Here is a 23,707-nt window from a genome sequence, read left to right as displayed (position 1 = left end):
TCTCTCTGTCGGTGTCTCTCTCTCTCTCTCTCTCTCTCTCTCTGTCGGTGTCTCTCTCTCTCTCTCTCTCTCTGTCGGTGTCTCTCTCTGTCGGTGTGTCTCTCTCTCTCTCTCTCTCTCTGTGTGTCTCTCTCTCTCTCTCTCTCTCTGTCGGTGTGTCTCTCTCTCTCTCTCTGTCGGTGTGTCTCTCTCTCTCTCTCTGTCGGTGTGTCTCTCTCTCTCTGTCGGTGTCTCTCTCTCTCTGTCGGTGTGTCTCTCTCTCTCTGTCGGTGTCTCTCTCTCTCTCTCTGTCGGTGTCTCTCTCTCTCTCTCTGTTGGTGTCTCTCTCTCTCTCTGTGTCTCTCTCTCTCTCTGTGTCGCTCTCTCTCTCTGTGTCGGTGTGTCTCTCTCCCTCTCTCTCTCTCTCTCTCTCTCTCTCTCTCTCTCTCTCTCTCTCAGAAGGAAGGATGACTCAGACAGTCATTAAATGAAGATTCACAAAAGCAGTCTGCCCTATTTAAATGAGGGTCTACGTGAAATCAAAGACAAAGAATAATTTGTTTGGGTATAAATAGCATGTTCTAAATGTTTTGGCTGGCATACATTTCGACACGTGCAAATGTCAAAAGCGTCACAATCTTTTTTTGTTTTAGAAAAAGTAAAGGTTGAGTAATATTGACTTGTACAAGCGCTGGGGGTTTTATGTTTTCCTGATGCCCACTCCACTTCTGTCCAAATATTAAATCTCTTGATAAATCGCTCATTTAATATTCATGTAGCCTTTCATTTCTTTTAGGAGGTGGTTTGAGCATCTCCATTTAGGATTAACTTTGTATATCTTGATTAATATAACACAGTTAGCCAGCAGAGCTAGAAATGGTTAATGGATGCAGTGCCCTATATTAACCCTTTATGGATCACATTTCCCCTTCGATTTGTTGTCACTTCCCCATATTATCACCTGAACTTAGCAAACCACCCACACTTTGTTTTATAGGAATGTAAACCTTATTGTGTGTGTAACTGACTCCTGCCCACAAGGCTCTGGTCAAATATAGTACACTCAATAGGGAAAAGGGTGCCATTTGGGACACAACCCTTTACTCACTGTAACCGGAGTAATTTCCTATTGCGATCCGGTCGTGCCTTTGTCTCCGATGAACTTCTGTAAAGCCTCTGCAAGACATACAATGACAACTCTGTGACAGAAGAACGGTCTTGGTACATTCATCCAGTTTTGCTGTTGTGGGAGTTGCATAATAACTTGACCATTGGAACAATTTGTTTTTATTGTTACTCACTAAGGCAATGTTGTTGCCCAACCCTTGTTTTGAGGTACACTATATATACTGTACAAAAGTATGTGGACCCCTTCAAATTAGTGGATTCGGCTATTTCATCCGTACCTGTTGCTGACAGGTGTATAAAATTGCACACCGCCATGCAATCTCCATAGACAAACATTGGCAGTAGAATGGCCTTACAGAAGAGCTCAGTGACTTTCAACATGGCACTGTCATAGGATGCCACCTTTCAAATTTCTGCCCTGCTGGAGCTGCCCCGGTCAACTGTTTGTGCTGTTATTTTGAAGTGGAAGTGTCTAGAAGCAACAACGGCTCAGCCGCGAAGTGGTAGGCCACACATGCTCACAAAACAGCACCGCCGAAACAATGGGAGCTTCATGAAATGTGTTTCCATGGCCAAGCAGCCGCTCACAAGCCTTAGATCACCATGCACAATGCCAAGCGTCTGCTGGAGTGGTGTAAAGCTTGCTGCCATTGGACTCTGGAGCAGTGGAAACATGTTCTCTGGAGTGATGAATCACGCTTCATCATCTGGCAGTCCGAATGATGAATCTGGGTTTGGTGCATGCCAGGAGAACGCTACCTGCCCCAATGAATAGTGCCAACTGTAAAGTTTGGAGGAGGAATAATTCTGGGGCTATTTTTCATGGTTTGGGCTAGGCCCCTTAGTTCCAGTTAAGGCACATCTTAACGCTACAGCATACAATGACATTCTAGACGATTCTGTGATTCCAAATTTGTGGCTACAGTTTGTGGAAAGCCCTTTCCTGTTTCAGCATGATAATGCCCCCATGCACAAAGTGAGGTTCATACAGAAATAATTTGTCGATCGGTGTGGAAGAACTTGACTGGCCTGCACAGAGCCCTGACCTCTACCCCATCGAACACTTTTGGGATGAATTGGAACGCCGACTGTGAGCCAGGCCTGATCACATTCTCTTGTGGCTGAATGGAAGCAAGTTCCCGCAGCAATGTTCCATAATCTAGTGGAAAGCCTTCCCAGGAGAGTGGAGGCTGTTGTCCCCCCTTTGTTGCTATCAGTTCCACATTAATGCCCATCATTTTGGAATGAGATGTTTGAGCAGGTGTCTACATACTTTGGTCATGTAGTGTACTTAATTTGCTGATTGTCACCACACAAACTGCATAACTATTAGCAAGCTTGTTGATTTCAACAAGTGAATCAAAACCTGATTTTGGGTTAAACACTTGGTTAAGACAAAAACCAGGACCAAAACAGTGCTGTATTGCACAATACACTCGTAGGGTTCATGTGAATGGTCTGCAGGGTGTGGGGGGAAGCACGGGTTCACCATCTCACTTTCACTTCCACCATCCCACCCCTGGCCAAACTCCTGGTTTGTCTGCTCCCTGCCCTGCAGGGAGTGAGCCGTGCTCTGGTAGGTTGTAGCTGAAATGAAGTGAGCTGTGCTCTGGAATGTTGGCTGTCTGCACAGCGTAGCCAGAAAGAGGCAGAGACCGACGCTTCCACACACACCCTCTGACACACTCACTCAAACACCAGCACGAGGGTGCGACTGCAAGCGGAGCGAAATGCTGGGATTGATCAGAACTTCCTGAACTGGATATAGCTACACTTCTAGGACTAGTTCTAGGCTGAGGAAGGATTTTGAGAACGTGGATATACTACCAAGTGTCAACCCTCTGACAAGTTTATAGCCAAGGGGTAAGTATCCATTGAGCTTTTCTTAAGCACTGGGCGTGAATCTGAGAGCATATGTTTTCCCCAGGAGTAACGGCGTATGGTAGCACAGTAGAAAGGTTGTAGATGAAATGTTAACTTCTCCAGCAAGGGAGCTGGTAGCTTTAAAACATGTGAGTATATGAAAGATGTCAGGAATGCAAGGGATCTCTTTTAATGTTTATTTTTGGTATTGTTAGCATGCAAACTGTTCCTCCAGTTCAGCTCACCGGAGAGATTTGTTGGGTCGAGAAGGTTATACATCAGTTTGAAAACTTGGAGAGGAAACTGACTAAATGTACCCTTATACCTTTGAGTATGTTTGGGAAATTTGCGTGGTGAGTAGGCTGTAGGCATGATGGATGTCTTGTAAAGTTTCTGAGGCACTCGACTGTATTTCGGCACCATTCAAGCATCGTCAAGTCATATTTCGGGAAGCGAAAGTCACAAGTCACTCGTGAATTCTTTGCTGGGATGTCAGCGGCTATTTCCAGTTCAGGACGTCTGTGTGCCCGAACATTATTTGTTTGTGTTGGAAGGGCAAAAAGTAATCTGACTCTCGGCACCTTTTGATGCCCTCTAACCATCCAACTTTCTTTTTAGCCGTTGGTTGGTTGGATTCTGTAAACCATTCCTTTCCCGGTCGTGTTTTGAAAGGCGCTCCTTCCGCCCACCTCCTTTGGCTTCACCACCTCCAAGCACAGAAAGTGTTGTATAACCAGGGGGTTTAATCTTTGTCTGGTTTATGGGCCATGGATGATTTAAAAAAAAAGCCATTCCACCCTGGCTCTCATCCTTCCCTGTCACCTGGTTAAAGGGCTTAGCGGAGTGTGGAGACCCCATTGTAGGATCAGTTCACACAGTCCAGAGCAGGGGTTTTGATGTGTCCAAACCTGCCAGTCTCTATGTAGCTTGGGAGCCACAGACGGGGTTGGGGGGTGGCGACGTGTGTGTGGAATGGAATGACATTCCAGACGCTCGGGGTGTTGTGTAACGCGGGAATGCCAAATAGAGGCCTGCTGAGCAGGGGAGATGATGTCCGTCAACATGCCGGGAGAATTCCTACGCACCAAGGCTAATAAAGGGACTGGTAGTGCTCTGGCATGCAGGGAATGATAATGATAGCCAGAGCACAATGGAGTCCTATGTCGTATTTACACTACGTCAGTGTTTGAACAGACGCTTACAGTCAGTCACTTACAGCTAGACAGTCAGCTCACACACACGGGCCACATTCTAACATAGGAAACGTGTGTGTGTAAACCAAACTTTGTTAGCGCTAACCTACTAGAACTGAGACTGGAGTGTTTCTCAGCTTTATAATAAAAAAAAAAAAACATCTGAATCATTTTCTATGTAATCCTTGATTTTCACAATGCTTAATCACATCCCATCCTTTACATGTAACAAGTTATAAACCTGTCATGTCTTCACAGCTTATCGAATTCTTAACCTCTATTGTTTCTATCTTCTTATTTACATTCCCGAAGAGCAAACACAGCATTGTTATGACTGGTCTGGCCAGGTGGGGAAAGTTGTAGTGGATTGACCCCTAACAAGTCCTACATCCATAATCCATTCTTAGTATCTCATAGCATTTGCAGTGCAGAAAGAACACTATGAAATGGCGTGTCAGAGTACTTATGTAAATGGTAGGGCATGATTGAACATACTTGGTGTTCTCCCATTATGGCGTAGTGTTTGTTTGTTTGTTTGTTTGTTTGTTTGGGACACAGCTAATAGTGCATTAAGCTGCAGCTCAGTCAGTCACATGACCAGTGATGTCAAACAGTAATGATTGGCGTTAACCCCACACAGCTTAACACACTCAACATACAATAGCCCTGCACATCATTTCTCCTTTAGAACAAGTTTTAACATTCTTTTGAACACATTCTTGTCACTCATCAAATGTAACCTTGAAATGCTAAATACTAGCATTTAGGATGAATGGGAGCAGACAGGAATGTGAAAGGAACATTGAGAGGGTCACACGCTTGGAAGAAAAAACTTTGGCGTGGCAACTGCAGAACTGACAGAGAAAAAATTGAGTGATGGAGGGAGGTAATACTAAATCTCAGTCAGGTGAAGGCTAGCGAGGCACATGGCTTGAGAAAGAGAGCGAGAGGGGTGGGTAGGGGGAGGTGTAGGTGTAGGCCTATTTCCCTGAGGGGTGCACATCGATAGACTGCGAGCCAGACGAAGGCCGCCCGGCAACATGTCGCCATGGGCCGAGGTCTCTAAAGCGTTTGAGAAATGCCTGGCCCGAGGTCCTTACCTGTCAGACCTGACTGTGTTGCTGGGGGCTATGATGGATGGGCGTTCTGGCCTTGATGCAGTTAGCCGCTGCACTAACCGATTTATGAGGATTGAGAGACTATGGGTGTAATGGTGAATAGTTCGCCCAGCTCTTGATCTCAAAACACCCTAATGACAGAATTAATTGAGTTATGAGTTTTAATTAATGGACCATAAATGAATTGAATGGGTGGTAATTCTTTGGTCATTATTTTGTACCTAATTGACAGGTATCTGTTATTAGAGTGTAACATGCACCATTGCATAATCCAGGTTTGATTAAAGCAGAGGTTCCCAAACTTTCTTGGCTCACGACCCCATTTTGATATTTTCGGAAATTCTCGCGACCCATAACCATGTGAAAAAAAGTATCTAAATGACAGCCAATGTTTACTTTTTTATTTGGGGCTATGTCAGTCATTTGAAAAACATTCTAACATTATTTCTGACTGTCTTCTCAACTCACCATCACATACTTTTAATGTGGGGCTATGACAGTCAATTGCAAATTAGTCTGACATATAATATCTAATGAGATGGGTGTACTTGATGAATGTCACGTCGGAGTTTCTCAAAGTCGGGGCGTGTGGTCGACAGTGAGCACCTCATCTCTACTATCACATTCAACCTGAATCGGTATTTAGTTTTATTGCAGACGAGAACACTGAATCCAGCTTCACACTGTTATGAGCTGTCGAAAGGGTACCGTGAGTTTTAGGGCGCTTTCACTACAACTGGGAACTCAGGAAAAATACGAGGTGAAATTATGACGTCCGTGATCTTCAGGTCGGAAAGTTGGAGCTCTAGAAAGGCCTGAGTTCCCGAGTTGAATGACCTTTCAAAACAATTTTTCGCAGTCGGAGCTCTTTTTTTCTTTTGGAGTTCCCAGTTGTCTTGAACGCACTGAAGTTGGAAGTCTGAGATTTCCGAGTTCCCAGTTGTTTTGAACGTGGCATTAATGCTCAGAGTGAGACGGCAGGATATTCCCTTTGAGTCAGAAACCGAAACTCCTCCATAGTGACCCGTGAATGAGAGTTGTTCAGTCAGAGTTTCGTCTTGATTGCTCGCAATAGCATAAATTCTTTATTTACCAGGGTTATCTGACAAAGGTATTGTGAGTTTTCTGTGCATCTGCCTCCCCCACACATTGTTTACACTGTATCAATTGCGGCCCAGTAATATCAAAGTCTCTGCAATAGTGTGTGGGTTTCATAGAGTAGTGGGCATAGCCATTCAATGTGGGAATGATTCAAGTGCAATGGTCAAGTCCAGCCTTTTCCCATGATCTGAGGGCGCTCTCTGGTTTAATTTTCTTTTAGATTTTAATCATTTTCATTTTTAGATTAAGGTAAACCACATTACAATGATTTTGAGATACAAAGACTATCATTTATTTATTTATATATATATATATATATATATATATATATATATATATATATATATTTACACACACAGTATCAGTCAAAAGTTTGGACACACCTACTCATTCAAGGGTTTTTATTTTTTACTATTTTCTACACTGTAGAATAGTAGTGAAGACATCAAAACTATGAAATACATATGGAATCATGTAGTTACGAAAAGAGTGTTAAACAAATCAAAATATATTTTAGATTCTTCAAAGTAGACACCCTTTTCCTTGATGACAGATTTGCACACTCTTGACATTGTCTCATTATTCTACAATGTAGAAAATAGTACAAATAAAAACTGGTACTGTGTTGTATGTATATATTTTTGGGGGCGATTTTGGAAGTTCTTCCATAACCCCTAGTTTGGGAACCGCTGGATTAAGGATAGGCTGCCATCAGTAGGAGGTGTTGTAAATATGATGCCTATTCAAAGTCGTTTGCAACACAACTTGGTGGTGAAATGGCAAGAATAATGGCTTCTGCACAGCATATAAAAAATATATCCCAAACTGGTGGATGTTTCTCAGACCACTATGTGTACATACTCAGTAACTAGAGTTTATGTTGAAGAAATAATCACATCAGTTTGGAGGGTCACATCAACACACATTTTGGTGTTGATCATTTTGTAAATACAGCACAAGGGAGCCCTTGACTCAAATTTGGGTCTGAATGCATCATACAACGCTTGCAGTCTTGAATCTTCATCCAGCCCCAAGTTTTTTTTTATTTTTTCTAATTTACCCTACTCATAATTTCCATGGCTGCTGCCCCATTTCAAGACTTTTGGTTTTTCCACTTCAATATTCTACACCCCTCCTCACTGGAGAGCACATATACTGTAGAGCCTGTGATGTCACCAAGTGGACTTTTCCACTTGTGGTGTATTTCTGTGGTGTATTTTTACTCTGAGGAACTTTAGAGTGAATCTTCATATGTCTGTTCCATCGTTGGAACAGGATTTCCAGATTGAATCCCAATGATGCCAAAAGTGCCTTTTCCTGCCTTAAACTCTTCTTTCTTCTCTCTCTCCTTTGCTCCATCACCAGTTTTGGAAAGCGTTCTGCAGGGAGCCTGAGACGCGGATGCGAGTGCATCGTTCTGGAACCTTCCGAGATGATTGTGGTGAGTCCTGCCGCCATTGCCAAATTTACCACAGTGGCGTCACATCAGGCAACAGCACACCACACTCACTTCATACACTGATGTACTGGGATGGGTGGTTTACAAAAGATGCGACTTAGGGCTTAGGACTTATAGGGACATGGCTTAGCAATGACCTAGTATGTTTTATGAGGACTTTTACACCCCACCTAATTTAGGTGCCTAGATTTTAGGTCTACTTAATGGCCTTTATTTTTTATTTATTGTGGACTAACCAACTATAAGTAATGCTAGTGCTTCACTTGACATGCATACATTCAGCTATAGTACTTGCAGCTGTTTTATTGTTCACTGCACGCTCGCGTACTTGGCTAAATGTAATGAATATAATAAAGTGCTTCAGTAATTTCCAGTCAGTGATATAAGGCTACAGTCAGTGATATTAACTTTGACCGAGTTTTATGGTAACATCAAATGTTGGCACAGACCTTATAAAAAGCAAAGTTGAAAACCAATCAATCCAGCTTTACCAGGATATAAAAGTATCTGCTGTCGAACAGGAGGCCTTGGAGGCGTGCTATATCTTTAAAGATATGAAAGCCCACTGTCATTTTCTCTCTGACGTGTGCGTGCACACGCCACACATAATCACACTCGCACATAATCAATCACACACCACACAATTACACTCACACATAATCAATCACACACACATAATCAAGCGCGTACACAGACACACACACTACAATTTCACACAGATTCTATCGCCTAAAAATTGCTCCGTTTGAATAGAGCAAACATACCTAACCAGTTACGTCATGTTAGTTAATCACCAACTATCCTACAGTATGGCTGCCACAAAGATATTCTCTGTAATCATAGTGTCCTATGAATGTCTACAATAATAATTATATAGATGGCACCTTTTTGTTAAATGTGGCTCCAACCGCTAAGCTTCAGCTTTTCTAATAGCCTTCTCTCCTCCTCTCTGTCCTACTGTTGATCATTACCACTTCCTGGCATAGCCTCAGCTATTATGGGCGCAACAAGCAGCCTATAATTACTGGGAGAATGGCTTTGGGGTGCTATGATACTAAGACACCAGCAGCTCTCGCTCTTAAGCCCCCAGTCTCCAACACATTACTAAAAGCGATATACGCAAGATACTTAAACTCATGCACAGGCAAACCAAAATCATACTCGCACACAGACACATGCACTCAAACCGATACATACACACATATGCACAGTCAACACACACTGCAACTGATTGACACACTCAAACCAAACTGATACACACACCACATGCACTCTGGCTCCTCTCTCAAACACAACTCTCTCTCATCCACCACAGCTCCCCTGCCGTTGCCATAGCAGCAGTTGGTACGGCAGCGAGAGAGGGAGAGAGGTAGAGAGATTTTATGTGTAATCCCAAAGGCTGAGTGCTGTGAAATGTGAAGCCGCAGTGAAGAAGCTTGTGAGGGAGGAGTGTGCGCCAACTGTAAACGCCTTAAATTTGTCATTCTAGCACCAGGCCTATTTCATCAGGCTACTACTCTTGACTGTTAAGTATTAAGTCGTTGAAATGCATTTTGTGGGCAGAGAAAAGATGTTGCTGCAATATTTTGCAGGCAGAACATGTAGTACATGTATTTCTGTCTTCTGATGGCCGTTGCCTTGACTCGCTTTCTCCTCAACCTCAAGTTGTACTCATAATTTGAGGCCAGTTGTGCCATTATCCCTTATTACGACGGTCATTTTGAGCCATTTCATGGGACTGTGACTCCCGAAGGTGATCGATGGCAGGAGCAGTGTGATCATAAGGGAGGGAGGGCAGCATCTGACTGAATGACTGAACTCAAGACTGAATGACTGCATGACTAAATCTGAATCACATCAGGGCAAGGGGCCGGTATGTCTCCCTTTCTCCATCTCTCCTTCCATCTCCCTCTGTTTGTCTCCCCTATATCTTGTTTTCTTCCTCTCTCTCTCCATCCCTCTCTTGATCTCTTCCTCTATTTTATCCCTCTTCCTTTCACACACTTCCCTTGCCAATGAATTATGTACCTCTCTAGTTCCCCCTCTCCTGGAGTTGTGATAGCTTCCTTTGATGTCGGATAGGAGTGTTGAGGCGCAGCCCACACACGCTGCAATTTTTACGCAGTGAGAGGGGCGGGAAGAGGGGGAGGGAGGAGGAGGGGGCGAGGAAAATAAGAGACAGTCACTCCTTCCTTTCCTCCTACCCGATTTCCCCAGGTGGACTATATGGATGAAAATGAGGAGTACTTCCAGCGGCAAGCATCGCACCGACAGTCCCGCCGGAGGTTCCGCAAGATCAACCAGAAGGGCGAGCGGCAGACCATCATCGACACGGTGGACCCGTACCCCACCGGCAAGCCGCCCATAGCCAGGGGATACCATACCGTGAGTTACCATCTAGCTACCTGGTTCCTCCTGTTTAGTTAGTAAATAGGCTGTTTTGTGTTGCTGGACACTCGTGGCACTCGTGTCCAGTTTGTGTAGTTTGAGTTTCTGTGTTGGCCTAACATACTCCTTACCTTGCCTCCGCTTGTGTCGGCTAACATAGTCTAAGCTTGTTGGGCGCTTACCTGTGTAGCCTACTAGTGAATACCTTATACCCTGGTCTGTGTAGCCTACTAGTTTAGTGCCTTATACCCTGGTCTGTGTAGCCTACTAGTGAATACCTTATACCCTGGTTGTGTAGCCTACTAGTTTGTACCTTATACCCTGATCTGTGTAGCCTACTAGTTAATACCTTATACCCTGATCTGTGTAGCCTACTAGTTAATACCTTATACCCTGATCTGTGTAGCCTACTAGTTAATACCTTATACCCTGATCTGTGTAGCCTACTAGTTAGTACCTTACATGTATACCCTGATCTGTGTGCACCCTTGTTTCTACTTTGCTGTGCTCTATAGTTAGGTTGTTGTCAATGTATCGTGTTTGCTGTAGGCTTGCTGTGCCTTGTTTGGCCATTATATTATTATTCTACCCTTCTGGGTACCTGTACTCAAAATGCATTGTTCATGCCGTGCACCCTTTTGCTATCCTCGCTGTAGGCTACCTTGTATACCTTTCTCTACTCGACTCTTGTGCACCATTTGCTACAACCTCACTGTCTGACCTTAATAGACTATATATAGGTTATACCCTCCTGTGTCATCTTTGGGCCCTTTTTCTAGAACTAGTGCCTCTATGCAACACCCCCATATACCCACTGCCTTTACTCCCTTTGCATCTTTCCTTCACCCCATAACCCCTGTGTCCCCAATTGCTCCAGGCGGTGTCAGGGTGGTTGTTATTCTACACAGTGTAGCTCTATGAGTTCCATGTAGTTGAAGGGAGAAGCTGTGTTGAGTCACCCACCAGGGGTTGATGTGGATGGTAATTGTAGAGCCAGCTGGTTTCTCCAGCGAAATCAGCAGGAGCATGACTGGAAAGGAGGGAAGAGGAGAGTGAAGGGAGAGAAGAGAACAGTCTGTGTGGAAGAGAGAACAGGGATCCTGTTCATCATGTAGTCCCAAAGCTGTGCCTATCTTTATGCAAACCCCTCCCCCCAAATATTCTAAAAAGGCAGCATGTGTGGAGATGGAGTCTCTCTTATTTTCCAATGGAGCACACCACAGTCCACTGAGGTGGCCATAGCAGTGCCCGAGATGGGTCCTAAAGTGTGTTCTGTTATAATGAAGTGTACAGTACAATCAAGTGAACACACCCCATATTGCTATTCATGGGAACCCATGTTCACTCATGATGTGAACACACCCCATGCCCCATGTTATTTTTCATGAGCCCCAGTTCTGCCCTATTTCAATCCATTCCTCCTATTTCTGCAATTCCAAAGGGAGGATGGTGTCAGCGAGAGTACCCCGGCTCGTTTGGAACACCATGGAATAATCTGGGTTTGTCGTACAAAGCGGAAACGCGCTGGACGTCATCCACCCCCCCCCCAACACCGCCCCCTAAATGTACACTGGCTCTTGTTTTTACATAAAAGGGTACCCTGAACTTTCTCATGGCCTGACGACGCCTGTCACACAATTCTAGTTCTCCTCAGAGGCCCTGTGGGAAGAATAAGTGGGGTGCCATGGTAACAAGTAGTGTGGAGTGGAGTGGAGTGCACTGCACTTGAAGTAAAGCAGTACGTAGAGGGAATAACTTCAGTTGAGACTATACTACTGAGCGCATTGGGGGAAAGCTTGGATGGGCTGGGATGTTAAGATGACATGTAGCACGCTAATCTCCCGCATTTGGAATGCCAGGCTGCGCTGGGATTTTCCTTCTCAAACCCTAAGGCGCATTTAGAGGTGGAAAATGCACCAGAGAGAAACTTTTGGCAGAGGAATAGAGAGAGCAGTGTAACATGCCAAAAGCTTGGGTTTGTCTTCGGAACTCAAATTTACGTCCCTTTAAATCTCACTTGGTAGACATTCGGAATAGGTGTATTGCATGGACATTGGTCTTGTGTATTGTAAAAACATGTTGTTTTTGTGGGGATATCCCATTTACAGCAAGGGGTCTTTCATTCAAGGTATTTATCTACCTATGATGACACCGATCCAAATATATCTGCTGTCTCTACTTTCACATTTTTTTTCTTCAACAAATTATATAGAAATATTGCCAATCATCTATGGTTGACAGGAACGTGTTTTATTGAAAACAATATACAGGACACTCGCTTTAAGTGTGGGCCTTCCTTCAGTGGGGTCCATCCCCATTGAAGGCCCTCTAAGCAAAGAGATGGTCCCAAGCCTTTGTTCCCCCAGCGTAGACCTGATGTGATGGGATGTGACCAACAGCTACTGTGTCTTAATAAATTATAACAGGTATACTGCCATTGGCATGCTAACCTAGCACTGGTGGTCTCCTTGGGACGTCTGGTTTTGTGTGTAGCCCAATGTCCTGGTCTTCCCCTGAAAAAGACACTCCCAAGGGTAAACGCGTCATTAAATAATGGATAGTTGTCACTTGCCAGACATCCATTTTACCTCAGTCTCAGAAAGCAAAAATTATCTGGTGCTTCACCAAATGAAAAGCCTAGAATAGCCTGGCTCTCACATGAGGGTAAGGCTAATAGCGTCAAAGGCAGAAACCAAGCTACTAAAACAATAGCAATGCTAAAGGACAAGTTTCAAATGAAAAATGCAGTTAAACAGACTTAAAAACAGACGTCAAATCAGCAATTGTGGTTTAGACTATCTGTGAGCCCTGCAGCTGACGCGATCAGACATCTTAGAATGCATCACACAACCCGCACGCGCTCAGACGAGGTCGGCCACACTGACTGAGCCCCTTCTGTCCTCAGAATGGGCACCACCTATTCAGGCTGGCTCTTTTTCTCCTTTTTCTCCTTGTCCCTCTTGCTCTCTCTCTTTCTCTTGGTTTCTTTATTTCTTTCATGATGTGGTAAAATTAATGTCAATTTAGAATCTGTCAACAGTGTGGTTCGATCAGGGTTGCCAGGTCCAGTTAACATTTCCATAACAATGACCACTCAAAACATGCCAAAAAGGCCTGAAAACTAGTTTTAAAAATGTAGTAAGTTAGGAGTTTCCACATTTATACAATAAATCCTTTTTCCATAACAACATCAAGCCAATGAAGAAGGAATATCGACGTAATGACGTTAGTAGCGTTTTCATCAAAATATTATGACGTGACCATAAAGGAATTTGAATGTCAACAACAAAAAAACATATGAAACTCGCCAGATCATTTTCCATCAATGGATGTTGGTTTAACTCGTTTGACTGCTATGATTAAGCAATGATGCACGAGGGGTTATGGTATATGGCCAATATACCATGGCTAAGGGCTGTTCTTAAGCATGACACAATGTGGAGTGTCTAAATACAGCCGTTAGCCGTTGCTATAATAAGATGGTTATAAACGTTATTAGAACATCAAAAATAAAGATTTTGTCATACCCCTGGTATATGGTCTGTAATACCACAGCTTTCAGCCAATCAGCATTCGAGGCTCGAACCACCCAGTTGATAATTAAAAATATAACTTTTTGGCAGAATTACCATGATTCCATGTGCTACCTGCACTAGCAACACTCAAAGCTCAGTAATATATTTAAACCCAAAATCTGCATTCAGGGCTCAAACCACCCAGTTCATAATTGTATATAAATCCCTTTTGCTATAGGAACTAATCCAACAGGAGAGTTTGAGTTTGATGAAAGTTGGACAGAGGATCTCAATCTGTGTGCCAGAAACACTTGGACAAACTTTAAAAAATAAATATTAGTCTATTTTCTGGCAACTGTGCTGTTATTATGTGCCAGATGTTAAGACTACAAACAGTTAGCTATAAATAGCCCATTTGCGAGGTTGACTTGTCATTTCAATAGGCATAGGCTACAGATTAAAACCTGGGTTTATGATATCAACTTTGCCATGGTTTGCTTAGCTAGATGCAGGTAGCCTATAGCCCCTGATAAGCCTACATATAATTTCAGATAGCCTACAGTTGCCTAGGCAAGATGTAAACTGAACGATTTAGCTTAGTTCAAATTGACAGACTCATTTATTATACATGAATAGGGGGGTTGATTTCGAGGTAGGAAGTGCTTGTTTCTCAATAGCCTGCTGGAATAGCCTACTGAAGATGGGGTCTTAATTTCAATCACTGAATTAAATGTTAATAATCTGTATATGCTTATCTTTATCTGTAGCCTAATCTGACTGATTTATGTCAATCTAATGTGTTAAATTAACTAATTGACAATTGCGATAGAGCTTTCATAACTTCCCATTTAAGGCTACAACAACGATAAACTGAAGTTATAGGATATTTATTAAATCCGTTTGCAAGCTCCAGGTAGGTTACACAAGTGGCACAAATTGGTTTGCAATGACTCCAGTGATATTGTACTTTCAACATATTTATTGTGTCAAATGGTAGCCTACAGTAGCCTACAATGGCATATAAATGAATAGGCTACTAGATAGCCAACAGATGCAAACATATTCTCCACTTTTTTTTTCAATCCCCCATCTTTTTTTGTTGTTGTAAATATCTATCTATCCATGTACATACCCATACATAACATATTCATACATAAACATGCATACATAAACATTCATACATATATACATAATTTGTTTTAGAATATACCTTTATTATTCCCCGCAAACCTTACCACCCTTCCCCCAATTGGAGTAAACTAATAAACAATAACACTTAGGCTTCTACCTTCAGTTTATACTTATTATATACATTTTACAGACACAATCTATTTTACAATAGTTATATTTTGTTTGTTTTTGTCCTTCCTCTATTTCTGATGTCCATCCAACTGTGCTATTTCACAACATTTCTGAACCTATATACATTTTACATTGGTTCTTGTTATTACTCCCACCCTTCAGCTACATTCAACCCCTCCCATCTATCTCTTAACACCATTCATATTGGATTTCTATTTGCTATATATTTTTCAAATGTGCTGTGATGTTTCACAAAAGTACCGAACCTTTCTATTCTCATAGCTTCTACAGATTGTAAATTAAAGATAAACATTTTAGCTAAAATAATTATTATATTACTGATTGATTATGGCTTTTCAAATCACCCAGTATTGCTATCGGCAGTGTTAGTTCTAGGCAAAGATTGCAATTCTTCAGCCTTTCCTGGACCTGTGACCAAAAATGAGCTACATATGGACAGTAACAAAATAAATGATTGAATGACTCTGCCTCCTCACAGCAAAATCTGCAGAGCTGGTGAGTTTGTATCCCCCATATATATAACATTATATTGGTTGCAAGAATTTTGTATAGTCATTTAAATTGAAAAATGTGAAGTTTTGAATCTGGCGTTGTTTTACGTGTCAATTCATAAACCATGTGCCATGGAATGGGTACATTGAAAATCTCTACCAAACTATTTTGCAATTTATATACATAACTCCACCAGTCCTATTTATATCATTCACTAAAATTGTAACTTTTTTAAACATTTCAATGAAAAATACGTTTTTTTTTAATCCATTGGTATATTTGAGTTGAACCACAATATTTGTTGTATTATTTGTTCTGTCTTTTCAGGTGGATTAAACTGAAATTGCAACCAACTTTCCAAGGCTTGTTTAAAAAAATATATATATTTTGGAGATTATTTCCTTTTCAAACAACCGAAAGTGAGCAGTTGTAATCTGAATAAAGGGGAAAAGGACATTCTTGAACATCGGGTGAGACTGATTTACTAGAGAACCAGTTTGGATTTAAGTATGACTGATACCTTTAGTGAGAGGTCTAATGCTTTAATATTTAATCATTTCTTCCCTCCGAATTCAGATTTGTTATAGAAATAGGCCCTTTTAATTTTGTCTGGCTTGCCATTCCAAATATAATTGAATTTTTTTGTTCATATAATTTAAAAAACAGGTCATTAGGTGTAGGCAAAACCATAGCAAATAGGTGATATGACTAAAGAGTTAATCAGGGTGATTTTTCTTCAAATAGACAGGTATCTGAGCAAAAATAGATAACTTTATTGGAGTGAGATCATTTCTTTCTTTTGGGATTTGTATCCCGAGTATGTCCACATCCCCGTCAGACCATTTTATTGGTAAACTACACGGGAATGTAAAATTAGCAATTTTTTGTGATCCAATACGTAATATTTTATCATAATTTGGTTTTAATCCAGAGAGGTTTGCAAAAGTATCTAGATCCTCTGAGGCCATGGAGGGATTCTAATTGTGATTTTAAAAGAAAACATGCATCATCAGCAAACAATGACACTTTTGTTTTTAAGCCACGGATTTCTAATCCCTTAATATTATTGTTGGATCTAATTTTTACAGCTAACATTTCGATGGCAATAATAAATAGATATGCCGATTGTGGACAACCTTGTTTTACTCCTCTAGACAGTTTAAAACTTTGAGATGTAGCCATTATTTACTATTTTACACCTAGGGTTACTATACATAACTTTAACCCATTTTATAAGAGACTCCCCAAAATTTAAATATTCTAGGCATTTATATATAAACTCCAGTCGTACTTTATCAAAAGCCTTTTCAAAATCAGCTATGAAAACCAGGCCTGGTGTCCCCGATATTTCATAGTATTCTATTGTTTCCAGTACTTGTGTTATATTATCTCCAATGTATCGTCCGTGTAAAAAACCTGTCTGATTAGGATGAATAATATCTGACAATACCTTTTTTTTTTATTCAATGCGCCAAGCATTTAGCTAGGATTTTTGCATCACAATACTGAAGTGTAAGAGGCCTCCAATTTTTTTCATTGGGTCTTGGGTCCTGTTTCAGTAATAATGATATCAGACCTTGTTGTGTGTCTGATAATCTACCATTTATATAGGAGTGGTTAAAACATGCTAATAATGGTCCTCTGGGTATACTTCCACTGGTATGCCATCCAGCCCTGGAGTTTTCCCAGCCTTAAAGGTTTTAATTGCATCTGTAATTTGACCGTCACATGTGTCTTTCTGTACAGATGTTAATTTTACATTTTTATTAGGAAAAAATCCACACAATTAGCTTCGGTTAGTGGAGATTGAGACAAACGAAAACATATTCTTAAAGTACTTTACTTCCTCTTTCAAAATATAATTTGGTGAATCATGCGTGACTCCATTTGTAAGAAGTTTCAATTCATTTTTTTTGGTAGCATTTCTATATTGAACATTGAAAAATCATTTGGTGCATGTTTCCCCATATTCCATCCAGTTCGCTTTATTTTTATAATATATTACATTGGATGTTTCTTGACTAAGTTCCTCCATTTATTTTTATTTTTCCTCTAACTTATTCTGTGCCTCTGTGGTACTGTTTTTATTGCTGCTATCTAACTGTACTGTTAGTCCTTCAATTTATTTTGTTAATATGGACTATTTTGATCTAAATTGCTTTTATTTTATAGAGAAGTACTGAATTGCATGGTCTCTAAAGGCACATTTAAAAGTGTCCCATACAATAAGGGGATCTGCTGTACCTACAGTTGAAGTCAGAAGTTTACATACACCTTAGCTAATTACATTTAAACTCAGTTTTTCACAATTCCTGACATTTAATCCTAGTACAAATTCCCTGTCTTAGGTCAGTTAGGATCACCACTTTTTTTAAGAATGTGAAATGTCAGAATAATAGTAGAGAATGATTTATTTCAGCTTTTATGTCTTTCATCACATTCCCTGTGGGTCAGAAGTTTACATGCACTCAATTAATATTTGGTGGCATTGCCTTTAAATTGTTTAACTTGGGTCAAACATTTCGGGTAGCCTTCCACAAGCTCCCCACAATAAGTTGGGTGAATTTTGGCCCATTCCTCCTGACAGAGCTGGTGTAACCGAGTCAGGTTTGTAGGCCTCCTTGCTCGCACACACTTTTTGAGTTCTGCCCACAAATGTTCTATAGGATTGAGGTCTGGGCTTTATGATGGCCACTTCAATACCTTGACTTTGTTGTCCTTAAGCCATTTTGCCACAACGTTGGAAGTATGCTTGGGGTCATTGTCCATTTGGAACACACATTTGCAACCAAGCTTTAACTTCCTGACTGATGTCTTGAGATGTTGCTTCAATATATCCACATAATTTTCCTACCTCATGATGCCATCTATTTTGTGAAGTGCACCAGTCCCTCCTTCAGCAAAGCACTCCCACAACATGATGCTGCCACCCCCATGCTTCATGGTTCTTCGGCTTGCAAGCCTCCCCCTTTTTCCTCCAATCATAACGATGGTCATTATGGCCAAACATTTCTATTTTTGTTTCATCTAGACCAGAGGACATTTCTCCAAAAATATACTTGCATACTATTGTTTGTATAGATGAACATGGTACCTTCAGGTCTTTGGAAATTGCTCCCAAGGATGAAACAGGCTTGTGGAGGTCTACAATTTTTTTTCTGAAGTCTTGGCTGATTTCTTTTGATTTTCCCATGATGTCAAGCAAAGAGGCACTGAGTTTGATGGTAGGCCTTGAAACACATCCACAGTTACACCTCCAATTGACTCAAATTATGTGAATTAATTTATCAGAAGCTTCTAAAGCCATGACATCATTTTCTGGTATTTTCCAAGCTGTTTAAAGGCACAGTCAACTTAGCATATGTAAACTTCTGACCCACTGGAATTGTGATAGTGAAATAATATGTCTGTAAAACATTTTGGAATAATTACTTGTCATGCACAAAGTAGATGTCTTAACCAACTTGCCAAAACTAGTTTGTTAACCAGAAATGTGTGGAGTGGTTCAAAAACAAGTTTAAACGACTCCAACCTAAGTGTATGTTATGTCTGGAGAAAGTCAGTTAAATTCTTCTGTCCTAGTTAAACAATTTATCATCTAGTAGGCTTTGATTAAATATCCAATATCCTCACCCACATGGAAATTCTGTAAGAGTTTTTATATATATATATATATATATATATATATATATATATATATATATATATATATATATATATATAATGCCAATTATGTGATGATCCGACCGCATTCTGTCCCCTATCAACACTTTTTTTTTACTTTTGGTGACAGAGAGATAGACATAAGAAAGTAATCAAGACGACTAGCTTGATTAAGCCTGCCATGTATATCTTACAATGTCAGGGTATTTAAGCCTCCATATATCCACTAATTCCAATATATCCATGACATTCATGATTTCCTAAGTGCCTGAGGGTGATAGTTTGTAGTGTGATTTCCTTTACGGTCCATAGAGGTATTGAAGACCGTATTAAAATCTCCCACCATAATAAGAGTCTAGTGTTGCTTGTAGAGTTAATTCTCCACATTTAATCAAGTACCCCTGACTGCAGTGTGCAGTTTGGGATGGGGCCAAATGTGGGTGACCCCGCCCACCAGTGTTTTTTTTTTTTTTTTTTTGTCCATCTGAGGTTTAACAGTCACACTGAATACAAACACGAACGTTGAATAAAAGTATTTATTTTTTGAAGATATATTATATAAAGTGGTACCAGCACATGTGTTAACACTTTTTGCTTCATGCTATATTTGAGACAAGCTACTGAAATTGTTGCAGTGAACAACTGACTTGTTATGCATGTCATGTACTGTTAAAATTGTTGATAAATATAACTTTGTAATTATTTGATTTCATTGAGCATATATATACAGTTACTATCTATCCTGATTGATAATGCTATTTACTTTCCTCATGGGAATGGAGACAGACTATTCCATATAGACTAGAGGTCGACCGATTTATGATTTTTCAACGCCGATACCGATTTATTGGAGGACCAAAAAAAGCTGATACCGATTTAATCGGTGTATGTATGTGTATATATATATATATGTAATAATGACAATTACAACAATACTGAATGAACAATGAACATTTATTTTAACTTAATATAATACATCAATAAAATCAATTTAGTTTCAAATAATGCAAGAACAACGTGTTGGAGAATACAGTAAAAGTGCAATATGTGCCATGTAAAAAAGCTAATGTAAGTTCCTTGCTCAGAACATATGAAAGCTGGTAGTTCCTTTTAACATGAGTCTTCAATATTCCCAGGTAAGAAGTTTTAGGTTGTAGTTATTATAGGACTATTTCTCTCTATACCATTTGTATTTCATATACCTTTGACTATTGGATGTTCTAATAGGTACTTTAGTATTGCCAGTCTAATCTCAGGAGTTGATAGGCTTGAAGTCCTAAACAGCGCAATGCTTCGCAGGAAAGTGCTGTTTGAATGAATGCTTACGAGCCTGCTGCTGCCTACCACCGCTCAGTCAGACTGCGCGATCAAATGATAGACTTAATTATAATATAATTACACACAGAAATACGAGCCTTAGGTCATTAATATGGTCAAATCCGGAAACTATAATTTCGAAAACAAAACATTTATTCTTTCAGTGGAATACGGAACCGTTCCATATTTTATCTAACGGCTGGGATCCATAAGTCTAAATATTGCTGTTACATTGCACAACCTTCAATGTTATGTAATAATTATGTAAAATTCTGGCAAATTAGTTCGTAACGAGCCAGGCGGCCCAACTGTTGCATATACCCTGACTCTGCGTGCAATGAACGCAAGAGAAGTGACACAATTTGCCTAGTTAATATTGCCTGCTAACATGAATTTCTTTTAACTAAATATGCAGGTTTAATATACTTCTGTGTATTGATTTCAAGAAAGGCATTTATGTTCATGGTTAGGTACATTCGTGCAACGATTGTGCAAATGCACTTTTGTTAAATCATCCCCCATTTGGCAAAGTTGGCTGTCTTTGTTAGGAAGAAATTGTCTTCACACAGTTCGCAACAAGCTAGGCGGCCCAAACGGCTGCATATACCCTAACTCTGTTGCACAGAACGCAAGAGAAGTGACACAATTTCCCTAGTTAAAAGAAATTAATGTTAGCAGGCAATATTAACTAAATATGCAGGTTTAAAAATATATACTTGTGTATTGATTAAGAAAGGCATTGATGTTTATGGTTAGGTACACATTGGTGCAACAACAGTCTTTTTTCGCGAATGCGCTTGTTAAATCACCCGTTTGGCGAAGTAGGCTGTGATTCAATGATAAATTAACAGGCACCGCATCGATTATATGCAACGCAGGACAAGCTAGATAACTACACATGGTTGATGATATTACTAGTTTAACTAGTGATTATGTTAAGATTGATTGTTTTTTTATAAGATAAGTTTAATGCTAGCTAGCACCTTACCTTGGCTCCTTGCTGCACTCGCATAACAGGTAGTCAGCCTACCACGCAGTCTCCTTGTGGAGTGCAATATAATCGGTGTCCCAAAATGCCGATTACCGATTGTTATGAAAACTTGAAATCGGCCCTAATTAATCAGCCATTCTGATTAATCGGTTGACCTCTAATATAGACATACTGACAAGCCGAATGTACTTGGTACATTTAGTTATACCAGCCCCAGTAAAGAGATCAGAGACTCTGGTGACTTCTACGTCTGGGTGCTCTTGAGGTCCCTCTGGGGGGTGCTTCAGAAACTGCTCTATTGATTATTGTTGCCGTGCAACAATGAACGTGTGTTGCATTTCTACAACTGAAGTCACACTTTGATTGTGAACGCTGAAAGAGAGGAATAACAGTAAAGTAACAAGTTATACAATTAAATACACTGATGTAACTGAAAAAATAGAGCAAATCAAAAAACAGGAATGTCAAATATATTTAACAAAGAAAGAAATAGTACCTCTGTTCCTCACTGAAGCATGACCTTTGATGTGGATGTTGACCATATATTGTTCAGCCTTATGTGCAGAGATGAAGTTGACTGCTGCTGCGGGGGTTTTTTTGGGGGGGGAGAGACTATCGCCCTCCAATAACACACTAGTGTCTCTATACATCAAAGAAAATAAGCATAGACATAAAAGGCATGATAATTAGAAAGGCATAAAATAAGCAATAGGCATTTAATTTCATAATTGTATATTCTATGTGTGGGCTGTGTAGACTCGCTATGTGTAACTTAGGGAATGGCTGTCGGCATCAACGATACACATTTAGATCCGCCAAACATAAGGCATATATTGAAGAAACGCAATCAATGATCAAATCGATTACATAACTGCACATGTAAACCTAGGCTTACTGCTCAAGTAGGCAAATTTGTCCAGATTAGACTTCCTAAATGTAAGCAATTAGCTATCTACCTTGCAAAAGGGTGCTAATTACTAATTAGCTAGCTCACGTGCAAATGGGTGCTAATTAATGCTATGCTAACATCGGTGCGGTAGTTGGTTATATAAAAATATACCACTGCACTGGTATAACATGAATATTACAAAGTACATTATGCATAATGACAGTCTCACTTCCATGGTTTATATTTGTATCCATGTAGGTTAGGTTTAAGATTCGCTTTCGTTGACTTTGATACCTTCGACTTGAACCTCAACTTGAGTGAGGTTCAAAGGTTCGGGTTAAACGCGTTTGACTCTGCCCACATTGAGCCCTGCCCCGAAATGCACACTGCAGTCGGGCTTCTCCATTTAATGGCAGTTTCATTGAGGACTTTCCCCCATAACAGAAGCATGAGAGGGAGTTTCAAACCTTCCATTTAAAATGTCCACTCGCACAACCCCTGAGACCCAAAATGCGTAAAACACTTCGCTTGATACCGTTTTCCATAAGCAAAGTCGACATTAGCATGGAGTTTAAACCACCGCAGAGCGAATTTATCTAATGTGCCCGAAGTAGTTTTTCAATGCTTTGTCAATGTTATTTCTTGATGCGCATCAGTTCTAGCATGTTAATGTTTTATGGAAAAAGGGTTGGAAATAGGTGTCTCCATAATGATAATCTAAATAGCCTACCTACAACTGGTAAAAAGTTGCCACGACATGCGCTGCTCTGTATCCTCTCAATCACGCGTCTAAGCGCATCTTTATTTTTTAAGCCAACTGCTCCCATTGGCTAGCTAGCGTTGTCCCACTCACTGGCGATCAGCGCAGAGACCGTGGCCTTCCAAGGCAAGGACGGAAAGTGTAATTTAGCAATTAGCTGCCTACTATCTTCATGTTTGGTAACATTTGCCCATGTATTTATTTTCAGAGATTGAATGAGTTGTAAAAATGTCTCAGAGAACTCTGCTGAATTCCCTCAATTGAAGGTCAGCTAAGTTTAACTAGTCTACTTAACGTTACTAGCTCGGTATTTGAAGTTATATTGTCATTAGTCTATTATCAGGTAAAAGCATATGCTTATTATTCATAATTTCTCAAATATTTATTAGCCAATCATTCAGTCGAATACGTTATGCTACAGCCATTGAATGTCTTTGAGCGTTAAGGGACGTTATTAATGGCTAGATCGGTCCACGATATTATTATATTTTTCAATCTTGAAATACAAGGGCAAATGTTATTTATCAG

General features: G+C 40.4%; 1 protein-coding gene across 12 annotated transcripts in view; it reads left to right on the top strand.

Annotated features, from left to right (window-relative positions):
* LOC106611555 (rap guanine nucleotide exchange factor 2) overlaps positions 1-23,707 on the top strand; it is a 155,724-nt gene that overhangs the window by 81,363 nt on the left and 50,654 nt on the right. For 11 of the 12 annotated variants that reach the window (XM_045723871.1, XM_014211897.2, XM_045723865.1 and 8 more), the window contains exons 5-6: positions 7,748-7,823; positions 10,059-10,226. In XM_045723871.1, coding sequence (XP_045579827.1) covers positions 7,748-7,823; positions 10,059-10,226 — 244 coding nt within the window. Of the gene's footprint in view, positions 1-2,608; positions 2,971-7,747; positions 7,824-10,058; positions 10,227-23,707 lie in introns of those variants that run through there. The other variant, XM_045723872.1, reaches the window with a different exon arrangement.

Source organism: Salmo salar, chromosome ssa09 (genome assembly GCF_905237065.1).
Source record: "Salmo salar chromosome ssa09, Ssal_v3.1, whole genome shotgun sequence".
Classification (NCBI taxonomy): domain Eukaryota; kingdom Metazoa; phylum Chordata; class Actinopteri; order Salmoniformes; family Salmonidae; genus Salmo; species Salmo salar.
The sequence above is the reverse complement of the archived record's forward strand: the minus strand, read 5'-3'. Positions and strand labels throughout refer to the sequence as shown.